Source organism: Rhopalosiphum padi, chromosome 3 (genome assembly GCF_020882245.1).
Source record: "Rhopalosiphum padi isolate XX-2018 chromosome 3, ASM2088224v1, whole genome shotgun sequence".
In the NCBI taxonomy this organism is placed as follows: domain Eukaryota; kingdom Metazoa; phylum Arthropoda; class Insecta; order Hemiptera; family Aphididae; genus Rhopalosiphum; species Rhopalosiphum padi.
Window position 1 is genome coordinate 33,375,059 of NC_083599.1, and position 24,721 is coordinate 33,399,779.

The window sequence follows — 24,721 nt, forward strand, 5'->3', positions numbered from 1 at the left end:
ACCCGCGATGAAACGCAATGAATACTAATCGTCAACACCGTGACCGGGGAAATGTTATTATACGTTTATTTTTCTTTCTCTTTTTCCTGTGCCTCGACAATTATATGAGCACAAAATGTACCCTTACCTTATATTATAATATATAATATCATTATTATATTATTGTAATACTCGCTACCAGGCCGGAACAAACGAAATGTTTTTTTTTTGGATTTATTGTTATTATGAACCGTCGTCTGCATATTATTATACAATAATATATCTAAGTTTTAGCGTACGCTATTTTATATTCTGTAAAATATTTTATGACCATGTAATAATATACAGGGTAAGCCATTAATATTAAAATAATTCATTTTTACGCTAAAAATTCGGAAGTATAAAAATATTCACCCACTCTAAACCAAAGTACCAACTAGTTTAAATTTTTTACCAGTAACCATCTTATATCTCATTGTTTGTAACATTTTTACTGTTCTAAAAAGGTGATAACTGATTACAGAGATAAAAAAGATACAGGATGTGGCTGTCAAATCCGACGATTTAAAAAAACAAAAAAAAAATAGAAAAACAATTTTTTATTAATTTTTCGCTGAACAAATAAAAACTACACAAGTGGAATTTTATGTTATTTTACAGTCTGATCACTTAGATAAGCCAAGTTCTTTGCTGTGACGCCTGATGGCTGACTTTCGGTGACTTCTCCCTAATGCTTGTCTCACCTACTACATTTTCTTGAATCTGACTAGTTTTGTTACTACCACCTCTGTTTTGAGTCGTGCTAGCTGTGGTTTCAAATTTTTTTACCCACAGGTCGATGGTACCTCGAGAAGGCACAGGATCGCGAGGAGATAAACTAAATTGTCGGCAAAACGCACGTTGAGCGCCTACGAAACTATCATTATTTTTGTAATACGCTTTTACCGCGAACGCATGCTGTTCACTCACTCGACAAATACTCCGTGATTACTAAATTCTGGGTATTTAAAAGCTACAAGAACATTCCCGAAATCTCTACCACTTTAGCCCTGCCCACCAGTTCTTGTTAAAATCGTCGGGTTTGACTGCTGCGCCTGTATATTAGATGTACAAGATATATAGGTATTTTACAAATAATAATTTATAGTTCACTAGCAAATACCCTTCTAATTTTGGTAATGCTAATAACAGAAAATAGATTCTACTTGATAATAATTTCTTTTATTGATATTGTATAATAATGTCTATAAGACGAAAAGAATAATATAATATAATATGCGAGTAATGGGTATAACGCACTCATAAGTAATTTATTGTTTTTCATTTTTATTGTTCTGTATGCATAAATATTGAATACGAGTATTCACACTTGAATTAAAAGTATGTTACACAATTAGTCAATTTGAATTCTCTAATAGTTTTTAACATGATTAATAAACCTTTTCACTGCTGAAGTTTAAACACAAACCCTATATGTATTGTGTGTCATTTACCGTTTGACCCGAGACACCTGAGTCGACACTCAGTAATCAATCCTACTTGCACTCAATATTTATTTACGCACCATTAAATATGTAATGTAGGTAGTAGGTACACAGTAATGATTTTAAGAACAAATATTATAATGTAAAAAACATTTTATTTTATATACCTAGTAAAGACTAGTTTTAGACTAAAAAATAAAAAATAAATTTATCGCTACTGTTAAAGACTTGGGAATTACAGTTTGGATTTTTAAAACGTAATTTTATTGTTATAGGAATTTAACGAACCTACTTGCTTAAAAGTCTTTTATTTTTCACTTATGTGATCTATTTTAGAGTACAGGTCATTGGTTTTGAATCCAAATCAAGATTATCTAATTAAAACATTATAAAAAGTAAAAACCGATTTCTACGCACGTATGTTGATATATAAAACACAAAGATAAGTTACTATTTACCACTGAAATCAATAGCTTGCTACCAAATTGTCATAGAAACTTTAGAATTCAGAAGGCAAATCCTAATCCTATTTTCGTTGGTTATATTATAATATAATTTATTAAATTCTAAAATAGACTACATGGAAACGTTGTATTTAATCGCTTTAATAGTTTAATGTTCCTAATTTCACTTTATGCAACACCTCTACATTTCATATTCCAACGTTGAATGTAAAAACTAAATTTTTATTTTTTTACCCCGGTAAATCGAATGTTAATGTTAAGAAATAAACTAAAAACATTTGATTTTTTTTTGTCTTTATGCCCAGATTAGAAACTTATCTAAAATATAACAATAATCTATAACCATTAATTTCTTTATGTATTTTATGTTAATTTGTGTAACTATATCTATATATTTAGTTATTTAATTTAAATTTTTATTTGAACTTACCTATTCCCTGACCGTTTATAATTCAAATAAATTAAATTACGTTGAATACACTTAGTCAGTCAATTTTTGAAATTTTATATTACTTGACCCAAGGTATCAGGTGAAATTGTATTGATTTCTTCAGCGTTCTGTTTTTTGACATCCGAAATGGTTATATTGCGAGAACTATAGACAATAAAAATAAAAATAGAATCATTGACAGATACCTAGTTTAGGAAAACGGAGTGGCCAATCAATGTCAGAATTTCTAGATATAACACGGTTACTGAACTACCATTCTGATTGCTGCCATCGACACTCGGGCTGAATGTGGGATTTTCTCTGTTCTGTCGAAAACAAGTACTTTTTACGTAAGACGTGGAAGTAAACTTTCGTTTAAAAGTTCAAGTCAACTTTAAAATTTTAGACCCAAAAACGTTTGAACTTTTATGACATAATGTGGAGAAATAAGTAATTACTATGACCACTGCAGAGTGCATATTTCAGTTGTAGGTACCTAGTATATTTATTTTCGAAAAATACGGACACACAGTCACTTTAGGAAAATGTAACAATTTATGTTGGACTTATTTAGTATTTCCATGGGCCAAAACCATAGTTTTTGTTTATTTATATAACCCCCCCCCCATTTAGAATTTTTATCTTAAAGTTGTGTCTATATAGTTATATTCTGTTCGGGTTATAATAATATGTTTTTTATCGAAAAATTACATTGTTTATTAGTTTCGATTTAATTTTCAAATATGTTTGTTTAAAATGTAACTTAAAACTGTAATAAACTAAATAAAAATAATATTGTTATAGTCAGCGTTCTTACAAGAGACAAGACACGGGTATACACAAAGCAGTGCAGTGATATTTAAAAAAAAAAAATATATTTTCTATAATCATTTTAAAAATATATTATAATATTCCTGTAACAGAAAAACAGCATATTCCTAAACGAGATTATCTGTTGACAAGACGTCGCTATGCGTAATTATATGGAAACTGATTGGAAATGAGTTTATATGACATAAAATATCAATCATCATCTGTCAACTGTTGTCTGGTCTGAAAGTCTTTATATATTAGCGTTACGGCATTTAGTTGTCAAGTTCAACGTTCAGCTGTCTATAAAGTAGGTATATCGGAGTAAATTTTATGCACTGTCGTCCATCGATTAGTTACATATTATACTATACAAAGCATGAATCTAGTTTGAACGTTAATATAAGTTGTATTGCAAAATTTGTAAGATAATATGACATTTATATTATAATGTTACATTATATAATATTATAATAAATACATCAACACTGCCAAAATTCAGACGCATGTTACATAATATTATATGAATTTCAATATGGAAAAAAATGAAGGACTTAGTCATAAATTGTAAAAGTGTTTATATTCGATATTATATATTATATAAATTGAACCATTTTAATAAATAATATTTTTTAGTCATAATTATAAATTCCTATGAATTGTCAAATATTTCAAACAATATTTATGTTTAATTGCAACTATTTAATAATAAACTCAATTTTATAGCATATGTAACGATAATAATACAAATCTTAACATCATAAATGTTACGTGAAATTGACCTTCATGTTAAGAGGATGGACCCAATAACGTATATTTGTTCATTTCTTCTGTTTTTTTTTTATATATAATATAATATAGGTAAGGCACACAGTCTGAGCACAACTCAAAAAAACCATTTTTTTTAATGATAAATTGTATTTATAAATAAAAAACTTTTAAATGTACGAACGGTAGCAAGACCATGCACAATGACTAACCACGAGGTAATGATGATTTGACGCGAATTTTACCGCGTAAAATTGTATAGTGTGTAAGCTTTGTGTTCTAGCGAATAAATTTCGAAGCAATTTAAAATCGCGTCCGCGCGCGAAATATTCGCCTTGTGTGTGAGAACCTAATAAATAATAAAGGAAAATATATACTGTAATTCCTTCATTTTGTTTGCAATATTAAATAGTATTATGGTTACCTAGTACATTAATAATTTAATACTACCTTTATAAATATAATAATATAGTTATTAAAATATTAAATGTAAACACTAAAAATAATATAAGTAAAAAAAAACATTTTATATTAAACGCCATTATGGCAATGCCACATGACCCCCTTTGAATCTGAGTCTATACAAAAAAATTATTATTATATCGTGGCTTATACTTATGCCTGGATAAAGGTTTGAATACAGATATATGCATATTATTATTTGCACCTCAGTTTTTCCGGTAACATAATTTTTATATGATTTTAAAAACTTTTACAATTTCTTATATTTATTTTTAACTATTAAAACGGAAAACCTTACTGTATCGCATTATTTAAATAATGTTTTTGTAACAAATACTCGTTATGTATTTATAATATACTAGTATTATTTTGTGAAAATTGTATGACTAAAAAACTTCAAAAATATCATATTATAGTTGTAGTTCTAGATGATTTAACATACACCTAATACCTAATTATTGTATTATACAAATTTAATATTGGGATATGCTGGATATGATAATATATAATAATAAATAATATCTTTGATTTTAAATACTTGTATATAAAGTATTTATTTTAGAAATTTAATTTTTCATAATATTACTAAATACAAATTTAAATATAATAAAGTCTATGTAGATAATGTAAAATACTTTAAATTATTATTTAAATATTTTTTTTTTTTTTAATGTCTTTAAAGTTGTGTTTGAACCCTTTACTATCATTAGTAGGTATATACTGTATCTACTATTTAAACACACCAAAATGTTTTTGTTTCTTCTTCTTAATATATATCATATTATTAATGTTTATAACCGCATTGTATAGCAACCGTCGTCGTCGGTTTCTAAGGATAAACGGTATAGTGAAGGGTCGTTTTTATTCTCGAACAATTTTGTAATTTACGGCCATTGTGATGCGTTATGTGTTATATTATATAATAATATATGATCATACGATTCGAAAATTAAGCCAAGCGTTGCTAGACCCTGGCTAATGAGTGGTGTGACCACATGGGCTTTTGAGCAATGTATCATTTCCGTCGGCACAAAGTCCACCATCGCCGGCAGGAGTTTAATTAGTTTTAAAAGTAAATTGTTGTGCACGAGCTCGAAGAATACTTTGAACGGACTAGAAGCCCAAATTCCGCCGTTGTATATTATTACGCTCGTTCGTTATAAGCATATAATATTATACTGCTCGTATTTGCTGGTAGGCACAATTTGTTTTGATCAATATTATTTTTATAGCAAATTGATTTGTGAAAATATTTTTAAAGTTAAATTATCTACCCATCATATGAATTACTATTGTTTATTTAAAATGTAAATAGGTTTATGTTTGAAATTGAATTCAAGCAAGAAACTGATACATACACCGTGACATCCTGTACCATATTAAAAATAATTATGATATTATAATGGCAATATGGTAATATATTACTTGGCTTTTGTGTATAGACATATAATTATTATAATATATACGTATATTATAAGATAGAATGATATTCGTTTTGTTGCACCGCAGGGTAAATCCCTTTTCGCCCACTCTTGACCTTTTCCGTTTGGCTCAGATATACGGTTTCGCCCAAAAACATTTATCAATTTTAAAATTAAGTTGGCATTGTTTTTTAAATTACATTAGTAACCAATAAAACACTATTGTAAAATGTGTACCACAAATTATTATTTTACGTAACTTCGAAAAAATATACCTACATTTATGCATAAATGTTATATTGAAACATTTAAAATGTTCTTCTTAAATTAAAAAAAATCGAATACTTGAGCGGGTTCTAAAAATAATAAACTAAATGTATGTTGAATTTATTAAATAATACTTGAATTATTTCTATGTTCAGTAGCTTAACCAAATGTTTTAACTTCCTACACACCAAACTTGTATCAGTTGAAAATGACATAAAATTGTACGCAATAAATGCCAAACTCATTAACTGTTACATTAATTGATTTTAAAAGACAATAATTGTTATACATTTTTGTGTAAAAACTAAGCATATTTATTTATCAAACGTTCACGATTTTTATTTGTATCTGATTGAAGCATTGTTTCCATTTGATTTGAACTAATAGAACGCTCAATTTACAATTAATTGAGATTGTTTTATTCATTTATTTAGTAAGTACCTACGACTAATAGATCGGAAATTCTCATCGGATTTATTACGCTCAGTTTCATAAAAGAAACGCAAGAGGAAACATGTACGAAAATGCAATTAGTATTCAAAGTTTGAGTTAACACAATGAAAAATTCTGATTTAATTCGTATAAAAGAAACCACGAAAGAATATAATAAATATAAAATTCATAAACAAATTTTAAAATATTTGTCGAAAATTAGTGATTTAAGTGGTACCATAAGGTATACAATTTTAAATTGAATACATTTTTACAATACATTATTTTAATCATTTAATTAGTTTTTAATTATTTTATTTTATATAGTAATCTAAAAAAATATTTAATAATACATTTTTAAAATATATTATATTTATTTTAAACTAAAAACTTAAACGTGGCAACGTTACACGTGCAGCAAATCATATACAATCGTCTGACTTTTGTGGTAAATTTTAAAGTTAATTGTTTAAAATATGCAATTGTGTTATAACCGCTTTAAACGAAATGTTATACATATTACCTATATTCCGTATTTTTTGTCCGAAAGCAAAATACATTTTTAATTTTATACTCATATTAAAGTTTATATAATGACTATTTTTATAACAATGTACAAAACAAATTTGCTTAAAGAACCAAACATAAGGTTGGTCAGGTTGGACCGTGTTATATAAATTAATTCTACGACATACCTAACATGTAATATATTTAGTCTTACAATTGTTGTACCTATTTTTAATTACATCATTTACCAATACAAATAATTCGATTTTTGTAATTTAACTAATTTAAGTGGTTTCTTTTGTATTTAGAGCCATATGTTCTTTAGTCGAATAAAAGGAAAACTTTTACGTTTATTTCAGTAAATTGACTTTTTAATTACTTAACAATTAATTGTTGTAGTTAAACCATTAGTAGTAAATTGAATGTTTTTTGATAAATCTTTTAAAATATACTTTTTTTAACTGTAAATAACGATTTTCAGGAACTTTTTGTTTATACAACACACTTACAATTTGATGATTTTTTTTCTCTGTACTCTACGAATTATGATACATGTTGAAACTATAGTTACGGTTTAAAATATTCCCTTCCTTCGTTTCATTTTAGAACTAAATGTATGTAACGTGTAGCTGAATATGTACGAGCTTACCAAAAAATGTTATTACTATTGTAATATAATTAACTGTTATAGTGAAGTGGTAACCTCTTGATAATAGTTAGCCATCGTCACATTTGATAGCGAAATAAATATATGTTACGACGACGACGATTCTGAAATAATTATTGTGATTTACTTTCTCGTGATGTTCTCCTATATAATATAACAGTTAACAAAATTCAAATAGACAAATAGTATTTAAAAACTATTCCCAACTTAATTTTGAAATGAGTAAAATATCTTTGGGTAAAACAAGTCAGTGTGTTTGTACATCACACAAACGCCATAAAATCATTTTGAACCCTGTTAATGAGAAAAAACACGTACACGAGCATATGTCATGAATAAAATAATAATTGCTGCACAGATGAAAAAAGTTCGCATAAGTCATAGAGTATGGATAACATATAGTACGACGCCCACTGTGTATATTTTATCATATAGTATATTATACTAAACTATATTGCGTACTTAGTGAGTCACAATTGTGTAAGGTTAAGTACCCAGTCCTTGCTCGATGCCGTATTTTGTTTTTTAAGTTTGCAGTATGAAAAGCTGCGAAGATTAACGATTTTCCTTATCCTAAAAATTGTTGATAACAGACAAACAAAAATATAATATACCTATGCTACAAAGTACAAGGTATTATTCAAACAAGCAAAGCATATCTCATACATATAAGTGTAACTTCTTACCTACTTAATATAAAAAAAATTACCTATACAGTGCTATATAACTGATATAAACTATTTAAACGAGAATAATATTGTGTTTGATTAATTTTAAATGTCTACAGTATTGTTTTCCAATTAAAAAAACAAAATTAAATATTTGTAATTTATTATTTGATCATATTGCTAGTAAAAATAAATAAATAAGTTGGTTAAGTGCATATCTATATTAATTATTAATATTATTGAATTTTAAATATTACGTATGTACCTAAATTCTCCTTAAGGAACCTCAGAGTCTACATCCGATAAATTTGAGAAGGAATTATTTATCTTAAAAACTGAATTCTGTCCGACAAGTAAGAGTTACTGGTTACAGACATAAAAAAAGATAATTGCTGATATCCAATGACTTAAACACGCTTATAAGAAGATCGGTGTTATTCTGTGTACTGTGTCTGTAAAAATTAAATTAAACTAACCTTTGAATTTCGGATAAAAAAAATCTCAATGTAATGCCAGTAATTACTATAGTAGGTAATTATCGATTTACTAAATTTATCATGGTAAATCTATCGCCTAAAACAGTGGTTCCCAAAATTTTTCCTATCGCGGCACATTATTATTAGTTATTATAAGTCACGGCAAACTTTGAATAAATATTATCTACTTATCGAATAATACGTAGGTAACATCTAATTTGATAATTAATCATCTCATAATTTAAAAAAAATGAAAAAGTACTTCCCGTCTTTGCCTATTAACGAATATGATTGGGTGCGCAATCCTTTTGCAGTAACATCAGATATAATATCACATCTACAGAATTAGTTGAACAAGAACAACTTTTAGAACTTCAATCTGATCGTTTATTGAAATTAAAATTTATTTAATGAACTTAAACTGTTCCAGTTTTGGAGTCTTATTAAAACACAGCATCTGATAATTACAGAAATTTTAATAAATATATTAATTATTATTACCATTTCCTACAACATACCTCTGTGAACTTAAGTTTTCCGCACTAACAAATATTAGAAGTAAAAAACGTCGACCACTTTTATCAGTTAAACAAGAAATGCTGGTGTGTTAATTGCCGATCCCTCCTAGAATTGAACTATTATGCAAACAACATCAAGTACACGTTTTACACTAAAATTTATTATTATATCTCTTTTTTTGTAATTTTAAAGTTCATTTTTATATTAATTATGATTAAGTATTTTTAAACAAATCATTTATATTTTTTTATAAAAAAAATTCAAGTTATCGCGGCACACCCTTTGGGAAACACTGGCCTTAAACTATCGTGCTATACTTATTAATACATGATTCAAATATCGTTTGATTCTATAAAATATAAGGTATTTATATTTAAATAATTTACCAAGAAATGGAATAATCAATACCAGTATTTATAATTTAACACATTAGATGGATTAAAAATAATAACTATTTATATTTTTATTATAAAATATCACATAATCGGACCTTAGACTATTTTCCCGGTTTTGAACAAAAATATTGAAAACGGCATATTATAATCTTGTGCAACGGCAATGATATTTACAAGACACCATCCCGCCGTACCCTTAACACGCTACTACGTGGAATTGATCAGTATAAGAACTTACGGAAACGGTTTAAAAATATGTCGTGTGACACTGTGCGTGTTGATCAAAAAAAAAGAACAGAACGATTGCATGTATATAAGTATATATCACCTACTACTGCAAGCTACTACGCAGACACGTGCAAGCTCTGAGTTAAGTATGTGTGACTCGTGTTTAAGGGGGGGGGGGGGTTCAAAATAGCAGTGTTCAAAATATACAAGGAAGTATATGACAGATAAGTTTTCCATATGCTTGAAGGGTGCGTATAAGTGCTGGTGGCAGGGATGACGCGGTTACTGGTATATACCTCGCACGCACACGGTGCTAACGGCATGCTTATGGTGAGGAGAGATGAGTCGGGGAAAGTAGGTATATCCTTGAATGCGCGATTCTCGTGTTAGATAATAATAATAATAATAATAATAATAATAACCTTAATAATCTTTGACCAACGGCGGTGGCAGACGTTAGAATGCACGCCAAAATGCCGTAGGGTTGTTGTACGCAAGTAGTATAATACAATATATATATATATATATATATATATATATATATATAAGGTGTGTGTGTGTTTTTCACATTAACCTAACTTAACTAGAGCTTTGGCTGCGGTCGCAAATCACAATCACAATCGTCATCGTCGGGTGCAGCCGATCGTTATTCGAGTTGTGCGTCACGCCTATAATACGACTGCAATGGCGAGTCACACGTAATATTATATATAGGTAGATGTATAATGATGTAACGTATAACGCACTTAAAACACTACGAGAATAATTATTACTTCTGTTAATGTTTTATTGTATTTTTTTTTTCTTTTTGTGGCGGTTGTTATTGTTATTGTCAACGACGAAGTCGGTCGTTCTGGTTTGAACGCGTACCCGTGGAGTACATTTTTGATATCAGATGAATCCCAGAAAGCCACTACGTCTCTAAAGCCAACTCTCTCGAATCCAATCGTTTTTTTTCATATCTAAAGCGTCACGCATCAGCATGATTCAAATTTTATGTAACAAATTCGTCTACGTGGGTGATTGTTAAAATTTGTTTGAAAATTAAGACGATAAAAAATGTATGTAATAACTATCTAGTGAACAATACAATATTTAATCGTTAAAAAAAAAAAAAATTCACGAAATGCGAAATTCTTTAAGACCAAAATAATATTATTGATTATGTACACATAATTTATTAATTAAAATGCCAAATTTAAAAATATTTATGACGAATAAAATATCACAAAGTGCATCCACACATCTCTACTAAATATATAATAAATAATACGCGAGTAATGCACGGCATTTTATAAAAATCAATAAAACAACTTATTAACTATACAAAGCCGTAACGTTTACTTCGGTTCAAGACCACCGATCTATAAACTTAGCGGAGGTCCGGAACTGCGTTATTTGATCGACAAAACCCGACACGTAGCACAGACACCGTTTGGTGCATAATAATATACATTCGTGAGACGCGAGTCGTAACTTATGATACGAAAATATAAAATCGGCATGGCTGTACATGTTTATCATAAATAGAGGAGTAGGTACCTATTATTTATCCGTGACTCGGAATTCTTATTTTTTCAATGGTATGGTTAGATAAATTATATTGGTATATATACGAACATTGATTTAAAAAAATTTTCAAACACAATGATTATTGAGTTAGGTTATAGTCTTATAGCCTATAGGTAATAGGTATGTTATATAAAACGCTTCAAAGGAGATAAAATAGTATACAATGAAAATTGATAAATTGATATTTTATTAATAAACAAAAATATGAGTGTGTATGGCGTATGCAGTCAAATCAGTTGGAAATTTGTATCAATAATTTATATACTATAAAGGCAAATATATTGAAAAATAATACATTTAAAAATTGGCCTACGTACTACCTAAATAATCCAAATTGACTTCAATGTTTTTTACAGTATTACACGTGGGAAAACACAATGAAAGTTAAAATAATTTTCTTTTTTAATTTTCCAACATATTCTAAAAAATTTAGAACTTGAAAAAGTTTTTAATGATGAGCTACCAGATTTATGCACAAATACAAATCATCAATTTAAAGACATTAAAAAAAGAAGCTAAAATTGCTTTAAAATATGATATCCAGGAAAAATATTATTTCCTCATACCTAATGCCTATTAGCACCTATTAATACAGGTTAATAATATTTTGATTTACCTTAATACTTTTTGGATTTCTTTTTTTTTTTTATAAGTATATAATTTTTGATATTAATATTTTCTTATATAGTTTTTTTTTAAATATTTAAAATATATATTTTAGGTTTTTCTTTTGTAATTATTGTTCACTTTATTGTACATTTCCCACTGCTATCCCCCCTCCCCTCCCACACACACACACCATCGCTAATGTGTAGACGTTATAGACACGATACTAACCTGTCCACGCGTAAACGATCAGAACGAATTACCGCGATAATATTATTATGTCGGGTGATTTGCTAGTACCTACCCAAATAATAAAATAATATAATACACGGCCAGATACGAATTCGGGTGCGAAACACTCGAGCGTTTCGGACAGATAACGCAGCGTTTCCCTACCGACCGCTGTGGCGTTGAGGGCGGTTATAGTGGCGGAGGAGAATCACGCACCCGAGTGTGAATGCGGAAAACCCGATTTATATTTTGTTTTTTTTTTCATCTTACCCCATTCCGTATATATATATATATACACACAAGTACGTACGCCTTCCGCGCGTATACTTATGCGGTATAGATTATATAATATATAGGTAAGTACCTACCTATATGTACCTATTGCTATATATATATATATGTATATATATACACACAAACAGTCCGACGATAGGAAAAATAAATAAATACATTTACACGTGAATCGAATGTATTGAATACATATACGTGCGTATGTGTGTATCGGCAAAAGCAATCCGTCGATATGTTTGCTCTGGTGAACGATGGGCAAGTGTGGGGGGGGGGGTCTGCGAAGCGATCGAATTCGAGAAACACATACCCACACGCTTACAAACACATATACGTTTCCTTACATCATACGTAGGTACATACCTATATATTATTGTAAGCACACTACGTTATCTTTTATTTATATATAAATTGTATTTTATATATATATATAAAATTTTAAGGAAACGCGATACGCGTCCCGCGGACCAAGCCGCTCTTTCACGACTTACGAGTTACAAGTTACAACCGCACGTTTTTCTCGCGTACTTATCTATTACGCACTGCGTATATATAAATGAATTATTGGCGCGTGTATATTGTACAAGCGCTAACGTCATACGTAGAGCATATATATAATACGTACGTAACGCCGTGTACGTACGGGGTCGTATTTGCGGGTGGTGCACGCTGAACAGAAAAACCACGATAACGAATACAAAATAATAATATAATTAAGTCGAAAAATCTACAAAATATTTTTTTTTGAGCAGACACGTTTTTTTTTACTTCAGTTTACAATATTCATTTGTTGTGTTCACGACATTATTAAAGATAGGTGCGAACTACGAACAATTTATTATATCTTTGTGTGTACAGCTAATACTATTTTTTTTATCGCCTCGTTGAATTTTGAATGCCTATACATATTATTTATTTAAATATATTCATATTTTAATATTTATACTTGAATGCGTTATAAGCCGTTATGATATTTCATTTGTATTATTTATCAATCGTTAGGTACCTGTAAACGTATAAATATGTATAATCCTCGATTATACGTATAAGAAACGAAGTAAACTAAAATTATTTTTCGTAAACTTGGTTTAAAATTGTTTATGTTTTAGATTTTTTCACTATAAATTCTGAATTCTTAACTGTAGGGACTATATTATACAGACAGGTTTTTTTATTGCAGTTCTATTTATACTGGTGTTAAATTTGCAGGTGCCAAATTCATGCATTTTAATACGTTTGCAAGATATAATTCTAATTATTGGTTAACCGCATATATTTATTAAATAATTTTTATGATTATATTTCACTCTACTTATAAAAGCTGCTACGAGGATATAAGTAAATAGGTATTTATAGTAAACACGATGTTAAACCTAGCAGGCAACGCATAAGATTTGTGTATAACTTGGCTCAATAATCTGTCATAAAATGTTAAAAAAAAATAGAAAAATCAAAAATCAAGTTTAAGTTGTGTACGTAAGTGCATGATAAATAAAGTTAAACTTGTAGGTACACGGCATGCAATTTGGACATTCCAATTTATGTTTATTTTTTTGGCCTGCAATTCGGATGCACCGTTTGAAGACATAAATCTTTTTTTTTCGTGGGGAGGTGCTATGTGCTCTGACATCTCAGAATAATAAAAATAATACCAACACATTAAGATTTCTAGTGGACTATCCATATTTAGGTCATCGCACGTCTGCGTAAATTATAAACTGCGTAATAACGTGTGAACAACAAGTGACGCATATCCGTTGATCAGAAGGGACACGAGAAGAGTATGTAGGGGCTAGGGGGGAAACCGACTATATAAGGAGGCCCTGAAGAAGACTCAGATAGACGTGATCTACCAGAACCAGCACGAGCACCTTCTCGTCAGTTGACATCACGAAACAGTCTCTGCGAGTTAGTCTATTTTCTTTAATTAAAATAATTAAATACAATTAGAAAAATTTACAATCAATTATACTTTGAATATTTTTCAATAAATATCCACTTAGAAAGTAATTGCAATATCTTATGTTGTTGAGCCACGGCTACACCACCACTGCACATCGATTGTTGGCTGACCCACTACACTGAATTATTCGATTTGTATGCGCCCCAGTGGTATAATACAATTTTCATTTTGATTAGGAAAATTACGAAAAACCTATATTGTTACAACATGGTTCTATAATTGATATTGCACTATTAGTCTAAAAATTTAAAAGATTTACATATTTGTCTTTTTTATTGTATTTTGACTATTTTCTACTTCCAAGTGTGAAAAAATGTAAGTATTATTTACTCGAGTTACCGCTAAATACCACCGTAAATAATTTTAAACACAAGTACCTTAAGTATTTTGTAATGCTCTTTTTTCTGTTATAGATCTAATTAATGTTGCGTTAGAGAAAATAATTTTGCATTTCTTAGAGGTGGAGCTATTATAATATTCAACTTAATAAATTTCAGATTTTTTTAAATACGATTCAATATGACCTTGAACCGTTTTCCTTGTCCTGCGTAAATATGTGAAAAAAATGAATAAGGTAATTTACGAACCATGAGCATTAATCGTAAGGCAACCTAACTACGAATAAGCTATACACAAAAATGTAGCATAGCTCTGCAAGATAAATAATAAACAGTGGTACCTAAATGAAAACAACTTAAGTATGATCCTTATAAAAAGATATACACACTAGTTAATACATGCTATGAAATAAAAGATTAAGTCGAGGTACAGTTTCCTTCATTGCACTATATACGAACTTTATCGAAACCTCGTATACCCACATACTTAAACGCTGAAAACCAATATAGATAAGAGTATCAGAAAACCCACTTTCTAGAACTAGAAGTAACCTAAAATATGACTTTGGAAAACATTAAGCCGTTTGAGGGTATAAGTAGTTAGAACAAAAAATAACCCTTAAGTGCTGGAAGATGGGATAGACTATAAATTGCTAATGTGGAAACAATATCAAAACGACCTATATTTGATTCAGTATTAAAGCATGACAAGCATGAATTGCAAGAGGAATGACCCCCTCATAAAACCTAATGATCAGGTCATTCAACTAATCACCCATTAATCTAGAGAAAAATCTGACAAAAATTAATTGGTTGATGCGAAAAAAATCAACGATTATATTATACATAACACTCATATTATGATGAACGAAAACGATCATCATATGACATATTTATCATGGGCTATAATATACATTTTTCCATTAATAGGTCGTAAATTTAAATTTGAGAAAAATAATTTATAAAAGTCCAAACTTTTACTATCGTTAATAAATAATAATGCTCTATATTGGATGTATTTTAATTAACTTTGAAACACTGAAACAAATCATTGCCATGGGTTTTAGTTTATAAACTTCTATATTATCCATTGTTTATTTTATAACAATTAGTATCAGAATTGAATTCTTGAGTATTTTAATTTTATACAATATTTAGATAAGTATTAAACGAAGATTAAAAATGAGCAAGGAGGTTCAGGAAAATATTAAGTATTTGATTAAAAGACCAAAAACACCAGAGATCAAACCTTTGATGCACCGTTCAGTTTTCAACAATTCGATTAAAAGGGATTACATGTCAAATAGGGGCTGTCACCAAACAATGGGTTATGCTGAAGTCAAGCTCAATCATCCGTCGAAGTTTTTAAAAAAACATACCAGAATAGTGAAAAGACCATTTGTCGGTAAAATAAAAAAATAATGATAATTCTAAGTAGCTTTGAATTTATGCCTCAAAATGACCAAAATATGCACTAAATAAGTTTTTTAGATAGAAAATACTCAAAATTATGAATTATTAAAGATTAAACCCGTTTAAGAAATTTTAAACTAAATAAATTTATTATTTTAATACATACCTACTAAGATTCTTAAATTATAATCAGTACCGACTGCCGAATAAAAAAAATAATATTAATACATATCTATATTACACAATTTAAAAATATTAATTTTATATAGCTACTATACAATTCATATTTTTTATACTCAATATACATAAAATTTGATGCTTACAATCAATTTCCTATTTCAAATCATATTGTGATAACACTATAAATATAAATTATGAAATAATAGTTAACTTTATTTTTATTTAATTATTAGGTTATGAATGGAATTTTATAGAATAGATACAAACAAAAATAATTTTTTGTTTATATAGTTTTATTTTTTCTAATTTGAATTTATATAAGTATGTAAATATTTTTTTTAAATATTTATTTGCTAAATAAATATGTAGATTACTCTTTATTTCAATTCTTTGGAATATTGAAATATACAAAACATTATGTCAAAAACTATAAATATGTATAAAAAGAAACTTAAAGTATTTAAAATAGTTTCTTGAATTAGATTTTTTTATCATTGCTTATTTATTATAATTAAAATTTATATTATGGAATGCATAAAGCCTAGTTAAAATAAAATGCCATTACGTTGTTAAAATCCATCATATTTATTACATATTTTTTTGATTAACTTATCCCGGATCTTCAGATTCCTTAAAACCAGTGCTACCCAATGAAAAATGTAGTCAACGATGTAGTAGATCGCCCAATTTTCAAAGGAAAACCAATAAAATTCAAAGAAATTTCCTGCATAAAAACATAATTGACGTCATAAGAAAGGTGCCGCCATTGCCAAGGCATCGGGTACAGGACAGTCGGAATGGGCACACAATGGTTCTAGATGAAGCGGGCCTAGAGCCCACGTATGTATCCAAGAAGGTACTTAAACGACTCAATATATTTATTTATTTCTGAATAACGTGTTTACAAGTTACTTTGATGGTGGTATTTAAATATTATGGATTTTACCATAATAATTGTATTAATATAATATCTATTTAAAATATGACGATTGTGTTGTGTTTAAAGAATTTTGGAAAAACACCTTCGTATATTAAGAAAATAATTAAGGAAAAGGAAATGGAAAAACTAGCTGAGGTCGACCGTGTACTGGCGATCAAGCCACCGTTGCGCTATTTACCAGAAGAAGAGCGTAAACAGTTATTGAAAGTGTGTTAAATTATTGTATCCTTTCTCTATGATTTTTCAAATTTTTTGCTGACAAACACTTTTTTGACAGGGATTGAAGTCCAATTGGGATGAATTGTACACAGAATTTTTATTATTACCTATGGTCACCGACTCAGTACCAAAAGTTAATCGAAAATCCCGGATTGAGAATGAACTAAATAATTTAGAAATAGACATCGACCTATTGGAACGGTACCCATCACTATACGTGTGTGATAACTAGACTCCAAAAGTGTCATGACATTTGCATGAAGTATTTTACGAAATATTTTAATATTTTTATGCGTGTGAAAAAAAAATAAAAAAAAAATAAAAAATGGTTTTCATATCTATTTAAATACTTAGGGCGAGAAAACATTTAAAAAAACTTCTGTACCCTCTCCCCCATCTTTATTTGGAAAAAGCATACAATATCATACAACACATTGCTGCCCACCCTGTGAAAATGTCTGCAGCGAGCCTATTATGCTATGTATTACAGGTATGCGTATGTATCATATCCGTCAAATGGTATTGTTTTTTGCTTAAGACATGAAAAACACTTTTTGTTCGCAAAATATAAGGCACTGCAGTATACAATTTTTAAGACTTTATATCGCGTATTTTTACTTTAAACTACGATAAGATCGCACACTAATAATTTATCGTTACCATTATTTTGTTACATATTAAGGACAACGTCACCACAGTGCACTTGAATCGTCCGGACGGGCATAAATTCCCCAGATCGATGAATAATTTACATAATACAGTACCCACCTACATTATGATATTATTGTTTGCGTATATTATACACGTGTATAATTTTCCCGTAAATAATTTTTCCCACCCCCTTCCTACCGTTTAGTATAATCGACTGGACAGCGATTTTAATCCCGAAGGATTTTGTTGTTGTTTATATATTTTGTTTTTTCTGCTGTGTCCGGATTTTACACGTCACACAGAGTGCGTATACCCGAGTGGAGGACTACCCGAATTTCAATTGATATTTTTAAAGCTGTTCGATATTTTATTCTTTTTTTGTACTCCCAAATTATTTATTAATAGGTTAAGTCCAAAAACTGAATGGCTTTAGATCAGTATAACATTTGCAGAATATAATATGGTAATACAAATAATTTCCACAAGAAATGAGTATAAGAATTGACCACTTAAAATAGCAACATTTCAATAGGATAGATATTAAATTATGATCAATATTCATTTATACCTAGTAGGTACACACCTACCTATATAAATGGAGATGGATTCTTTTACCAAATCCTATTATAATATTTATTATATTTATATTTATATTTACTATTTACGAATATAATAATGTATAATTGTGGATAAAAATAGCAAACGCTCTCAAATAAATGTATCAAAATAATGTGAAATTGAACACGATGTATTGCAGACGTTATTTTATTTTTTATGAAATTAACTATGCGACAATTTTTGTACATATTATCATCAAATAATTTTTAACAATCAATATTTTTTGTTTGAATATATATTTTCATCAAATTTAAATTTATTACAGTTTATTAGTTTGGACCATATAAGTAAGAGTTTTTTTTTCAGTGATCAAAATTTATTGAATTGTAGATTATCGATCATATCATCGTTATTGTTATGTTCTTTAACAGTAATTGGTTTCTTAAATTAAAGTATAATATAAGTTAATATGTGAATGAAAAGTATTCAAAATTAACTAAAAACAGCTAAAAAGACCTTTTTTCATTTCGTCAAACGATTGATCTAATTTCACAATGAGAATATTTTAAGCTATTTAAACCCATTTTCTTATTTATTTCCTGCTAATAATTTCCAACACATATTTTGGTTTTGAACTTATCAACATTCTAAACTCTAAACTATACAGATTTACAAATAATCAGCAATTACTATTATGTTTATCCAAATAAAGAATTGGCAAAGTTGTTTGTACGATCCAAATTAAACTTATTCAGACGTTTAAATCATGATTTGTGTTCAGTAAATAAACCACTTTAAAACGATAACAATAAGTTTTACAAAGATGTATTTTTAATATTTTGAGTTATTTTTTCCTCTGTATATTATTATGATGACAGTCCGAAATTGAATAAGAAGTGTGACTTCGCAGTAGACCGTAATAAATTTCCGGTAGAACCATATTCTCACCGTATTAATGCACCATTAATATAACCATTATAGGTACACATTGGCGCGAATGTTCATTTTCTCAAAATGTACTTTTTTGTTGTAGATTTGATATTTTATTAGAATCTTGAATTTAGAACGGATGCACGGAAACTGTGATCATTATTACGTTATTGATTTTTTTCTGTAGTTGTCTGTTTACGCTGCTCTAAGCAGAGAAATAATAATGTTGCAAAATTACTATAGTAGATTAGGTAATAAAGTGCATTGTTTTGTGTAGTAATTTTGGAAAAAAAAATTAATAAAACAATAGTATTTTAAGCCCAAATAAAATAGTATTTTTAAATTAGCCAAAAACATAATTTTTTTTCAAATTTGGCTTGTCCATGACAGTAATAAAATGTGTTAATTTTATTACAGAAAATAATAACATCGTTTTCCATATTCTTCCAATATGAAAATAATTTAAAATATAATTTATATTTATTATTAATTAATATTATAATAATATGTATTAATACAAAATTGTGAATTAGTGTTATTTTACTTAATATTATACTATTATATAAAATTAGGGTTACGAATATAAAATATTTAACTTGAAATTAGCAATTTAAATTATTTGAAAAACTGAAAATTCACGTTTCTTAAAATATTAAAATATATTCTAAATATTTGTTTGATAATTGTTTTAATAATTTATTTTATGAAGCAAAAATACTGTACTAATAAGTAATAAGTAAATAATATGCATACCAAATATTAGACTAAATATATTAAATAATAAACATTTTAATATCCAATACATTACAATTTCTATATTATTTCGATTAAAAAAACCAATACTATAAATTGCATAGAGTATAGATAATAGATACACATAATATTATAATAGTGTATTAGCAGGGGTGGCTTTAGTTCTTTTCCGGGAGGGGCGGGAATATTTTTTTACATTAGTATTATACAAATTATACATAATTAAATCAATGAAAATATTTGACAAAATAAAGAATAAGATGTCTTGGGGGGCATGGCTCCTATAGCCTCCTTTAAAATCCACCCTTAGGCTTGAGATAATTTATATATTGTTTTGATAATAATTAACAAACAATTATTATAATTTAATAAAATACCTGAAAATATTAAAATATGAAATAAATTTTTTAATTTTGTCAATTGAAATTTATATATTATAAATTATTTAAGATTATAGTATCGATCGTATTTTATTACTGAATTATTTACTGAGCCAGTTCAAAGAAAATAATAATACCTTTCAACCTTATTCGTGGAATATTTTTAAATAATTAATAAATATGATACTATAAAATTAATAATATACCTACTCATAAGTCAATTTATAATTTATGAATCATTTATCAAAAATTTAAATTATGAATAATACATTTTATCTCCTTTTTAAATTGCGTTTAATAAAACCAATTTTATGTTATTAGATTTAATATTAGCTATAGAGAATTGATCTATCGCCGAACTTGAAGGCACTTGTTGGTTTTATAAGATATTAATATTTAATATTATAATTATTAACGTAACCGATTTATCAAGCAGTCAATAGTTTTAAAAATAATATTTTTCTTACCTAAAGTTTTTAAGAAATTAACTTTGTTCAATACGATAAAATTCTATAGTAATATTTTGAAATGTATTTGTATTAACTATTGTCTGTTTTTATATCATATTAATAACAATAAAGAAATAATGTTTTAAATTTGGTCTTACGATTAAATAGATCTACCAAAAATAAATCAAACGTTGATCGGATAATTTTTTAAAAAGTAAAAACTATTTATTGATACCGAAACGGTTAAAAACATCTCGAAATTAATTTTCGACTACTCGAATGTCAGTCATTTTATTCCGAAAACACGGTTGCTCTCGGTGTAAGTGTATTATATTATACGACACCAGTCGCGCTACTCGCGTATTATGAATAATAAATTCGTATTACAAGGAAGTCGTCGTATCTAACTGATTGGGCGACGTTTCGAAAGAAAGCCTTTTCCACAAATCTCGGGTATCTGGTAGGTATGTGTTTACAGGATGTACCGTAACGTATTACCGCGAAAAATAGCCGATTTACTAAAAAACTAAACACCATTCGAGTATTATACGTCAAGTCCATCAGATGAATACATTCTGTACAATGCTGGCGATTATAATACAAGTATACGCGGTTACTCACCCCCGAGGGGATGCTCGTTCTCCGCGATACCGATGTCCATAATAACGACCACCGTATATTACGGCGGTTTGGTTGCATTAGGTGCGTGCGAACGGCGTAGTGTAATTACTACACGGAGTGCTGCGATTTATGCACGAAAATACACAACATCATCGAGTTACAAAACAGTATAGTCGCGGTGTCGGTAAATTACCTTTAAAGGGGAAATAAAACTACGTGTCCAAATCACTCGTGTTTGGTCCAACACACTTTTCTCGAAATACGCTGCAGTAGGTACCTACATTTACCGTCAATACAATTAGTCACGACGTGAACCTATACCGACGTTATTCCGTTTTTGTGCGCTTCTTATTAACCGGCTGTTTAGAGTACTACACCGTTTGACACTGATGTAATATCATTCCAATGGTTTTAAAATTTATCGATTTATTGTTATAATTGACGTAGTGTTTATATTTTTTTATTTGTTTTTGGACATGTTTTTTGCAATTATTACACCTACACATACCGACTATTTCTTTTTAAATCGATAGTCGGATATTACCGTTGCTGTGAAATCAGAGAAATACTTGTGAACCGGTTTATTTATTTTTATTTCAAACTGCTACCAGAAATCACCACCAAAGTTGAGAATCAAAGCATTTTTACTGCCCCAATATGTGACGACATCCGAAAAAAAAACACACACACACACATCATTATAATTTCAATACATTCATCGCTCCGTTCGGAATATAAAATATAATTTTAAACTCCCGTTAAAACATTTTTTCGATCTATATTTATTATTTACGTTGCCAACAACGTAAACTTTTCGCTAAACTTTGTATCGGAGCTGAGTTTATTGCGAAGTGAATACTTAGTTTGTATATTTAAAATTTAACAAATTAAATATTACTGATGATGTAACGACTCGTCCGGGAAACGACCAGTCAAATATAAGATATCCAGAAAGAGTCGTGCGACCGTGTGGATGTAATTACAGTAGCCGAGAGTAAATATGTATAAGGATTAATTGTTAAAATATGTGAACTCAAAGAGACTTCAAAGGAATGCTTTCTTAAATAGTACCAACATTTTTCAGTTAAATTGTTCTATACATTTTTTTGATCAATTGCATCATCTACGATTTCAATATAGTAAGTGGTCATTTTATTTTTAATTTAACTAAATATTATACTTATACAAGTAATGATCCGTTTGACTTCATCATAATTTCTCACAAATTAATTTATATTTTATAGCTAACCTAATTTTCAAATATTTACACTAATTCTCTATATATGTTTTTATGAAATAAAGCATTATAGTTTAAAAGTTGAGATGCACTAAAAAAAAATGCTTAAAATTATGTATTGTATAATTAATATGGTTCTTATATTACAGTAACTTATATTTTTCCAAAATAATAAACGCGTTTTCCAAAATAAGAGCACAATCATACAATTAATAATCGGTTTAGATATTTGATTTATAAATAAATCTATGTTGTAAAATCAGTTAGGTTAAGTATATTCTATGGATTATTGACTGTACTATGGACATACGACGTTTCGAGCAATTTATTTAAATGGTCGATTTTCATTAAGACTAAGTATAAAAATACATCATATCTAATTCAAGGGTTTTTTTTAATAATACAAAGTACAAACTTTAAAGGTTACAATTATATAGGTTATATGAATTTGTTTTCATTTTGCCTGTATTTTAAAGATCCCGTTAAATTGCTTCAATGTTTCAGTATTTAATTTTTAATTCAAAAGTTTCACATTTCTAAATTTTCATTTTAAAATACCTGTGTAAGTTATATTACGATGTTTGTTCATCCAATAGCAATATGATTACTAAATATGTATAAGTTTTTATTTTATACAATTAATGTTTCTTAAATATTATCCACTTTTTATCAAACATAATTTAATTACATCTTAAATTACTTTTTTGATGATTGTATCTTATATAATTAATGTATCTAAGAACAAAATATGAGAACATTATTTATAGTATATTTTTAAAATACTTTTGCTATATATTGGAGGGAGATGTATTGCAAGATGTCTAGCACTTATGGATTATCGAATTTGATGAATTTACTATTATTTCCCAATACACGTAGGTACACGAGGAAATATTTATTAGTTATCGCAGTTAACTTGATAAAGTTGTGATGTATAATATATTATATAGTTTTAAATAGCTATATTGTTGAATAGTTACTTAATATCAACGAATTTTGATTAGTACAATTTTATTATTTTGAGTAATTTAAAATTTTTAAACCTCATCATCACAGTTTTACAATTTAAAATTGTTTTGTTATTTGTTTATTTATTTATTATTTGTCGTTTGTCTTAGGATTAAAATATTAAAATACTTCCTTTTAATGAACTTATTTAGACTTAATTAATTCTGTTCAATCTAAGAGTGATAATATAGTGATAAATATAATGTATTTATTTAAAAAATCTTTGTTTACGCTAAACACTTAGGTACATAATATTACTCGTATAATTTATAATACCTAAACTCAAAAATTATATTGTAATTGTAAATATTTATACATAATATTATGTATTATACGAGTATATAAAGAATTTAATTAAAAAATAGTCAGATTCTTAACACTGATTTAATTTTTATTAATATTAATAT

General features: G+C 28.0%; 1 protein-coding gene across 1 annotated transcript in view; it reads left to right on the forward strand.

The window, feature by feature from the left end:
- The window catches only part of LOC132927401 (enkurin-like), a 50,505-nt gene extending 31,627 nt beyond the window's left edge, over positions 1–18,878 (forward strand). The window contains exons 2-5 of the mRNA XM_060991921.1: positions 16,134–16,380; positions 17,195–17,424; positions 17,575–17,715; positions 17,786–18,878. Of these exons, the coding sequence (XP_060847904.1) occupies positions 16,158–16,380; positions 17,195–17,424; positions 17,575–17,715; positions 17,786–17,959 (768 nt within the window). The 5' untranslated portion in view covers positions 16,134–16,157 and the 3' untranslated portion in view covers positions 17,960–18,878. The remainder of the gene's footprint in view (positions 1–16,133; positions 16,381–17,194; positions 17,425–17,574; positions 17,716–17,785) is intronic.
- The last annotated feature ends 5,843 nt before the right edge of the window (positions 18,879–24,721 follow it).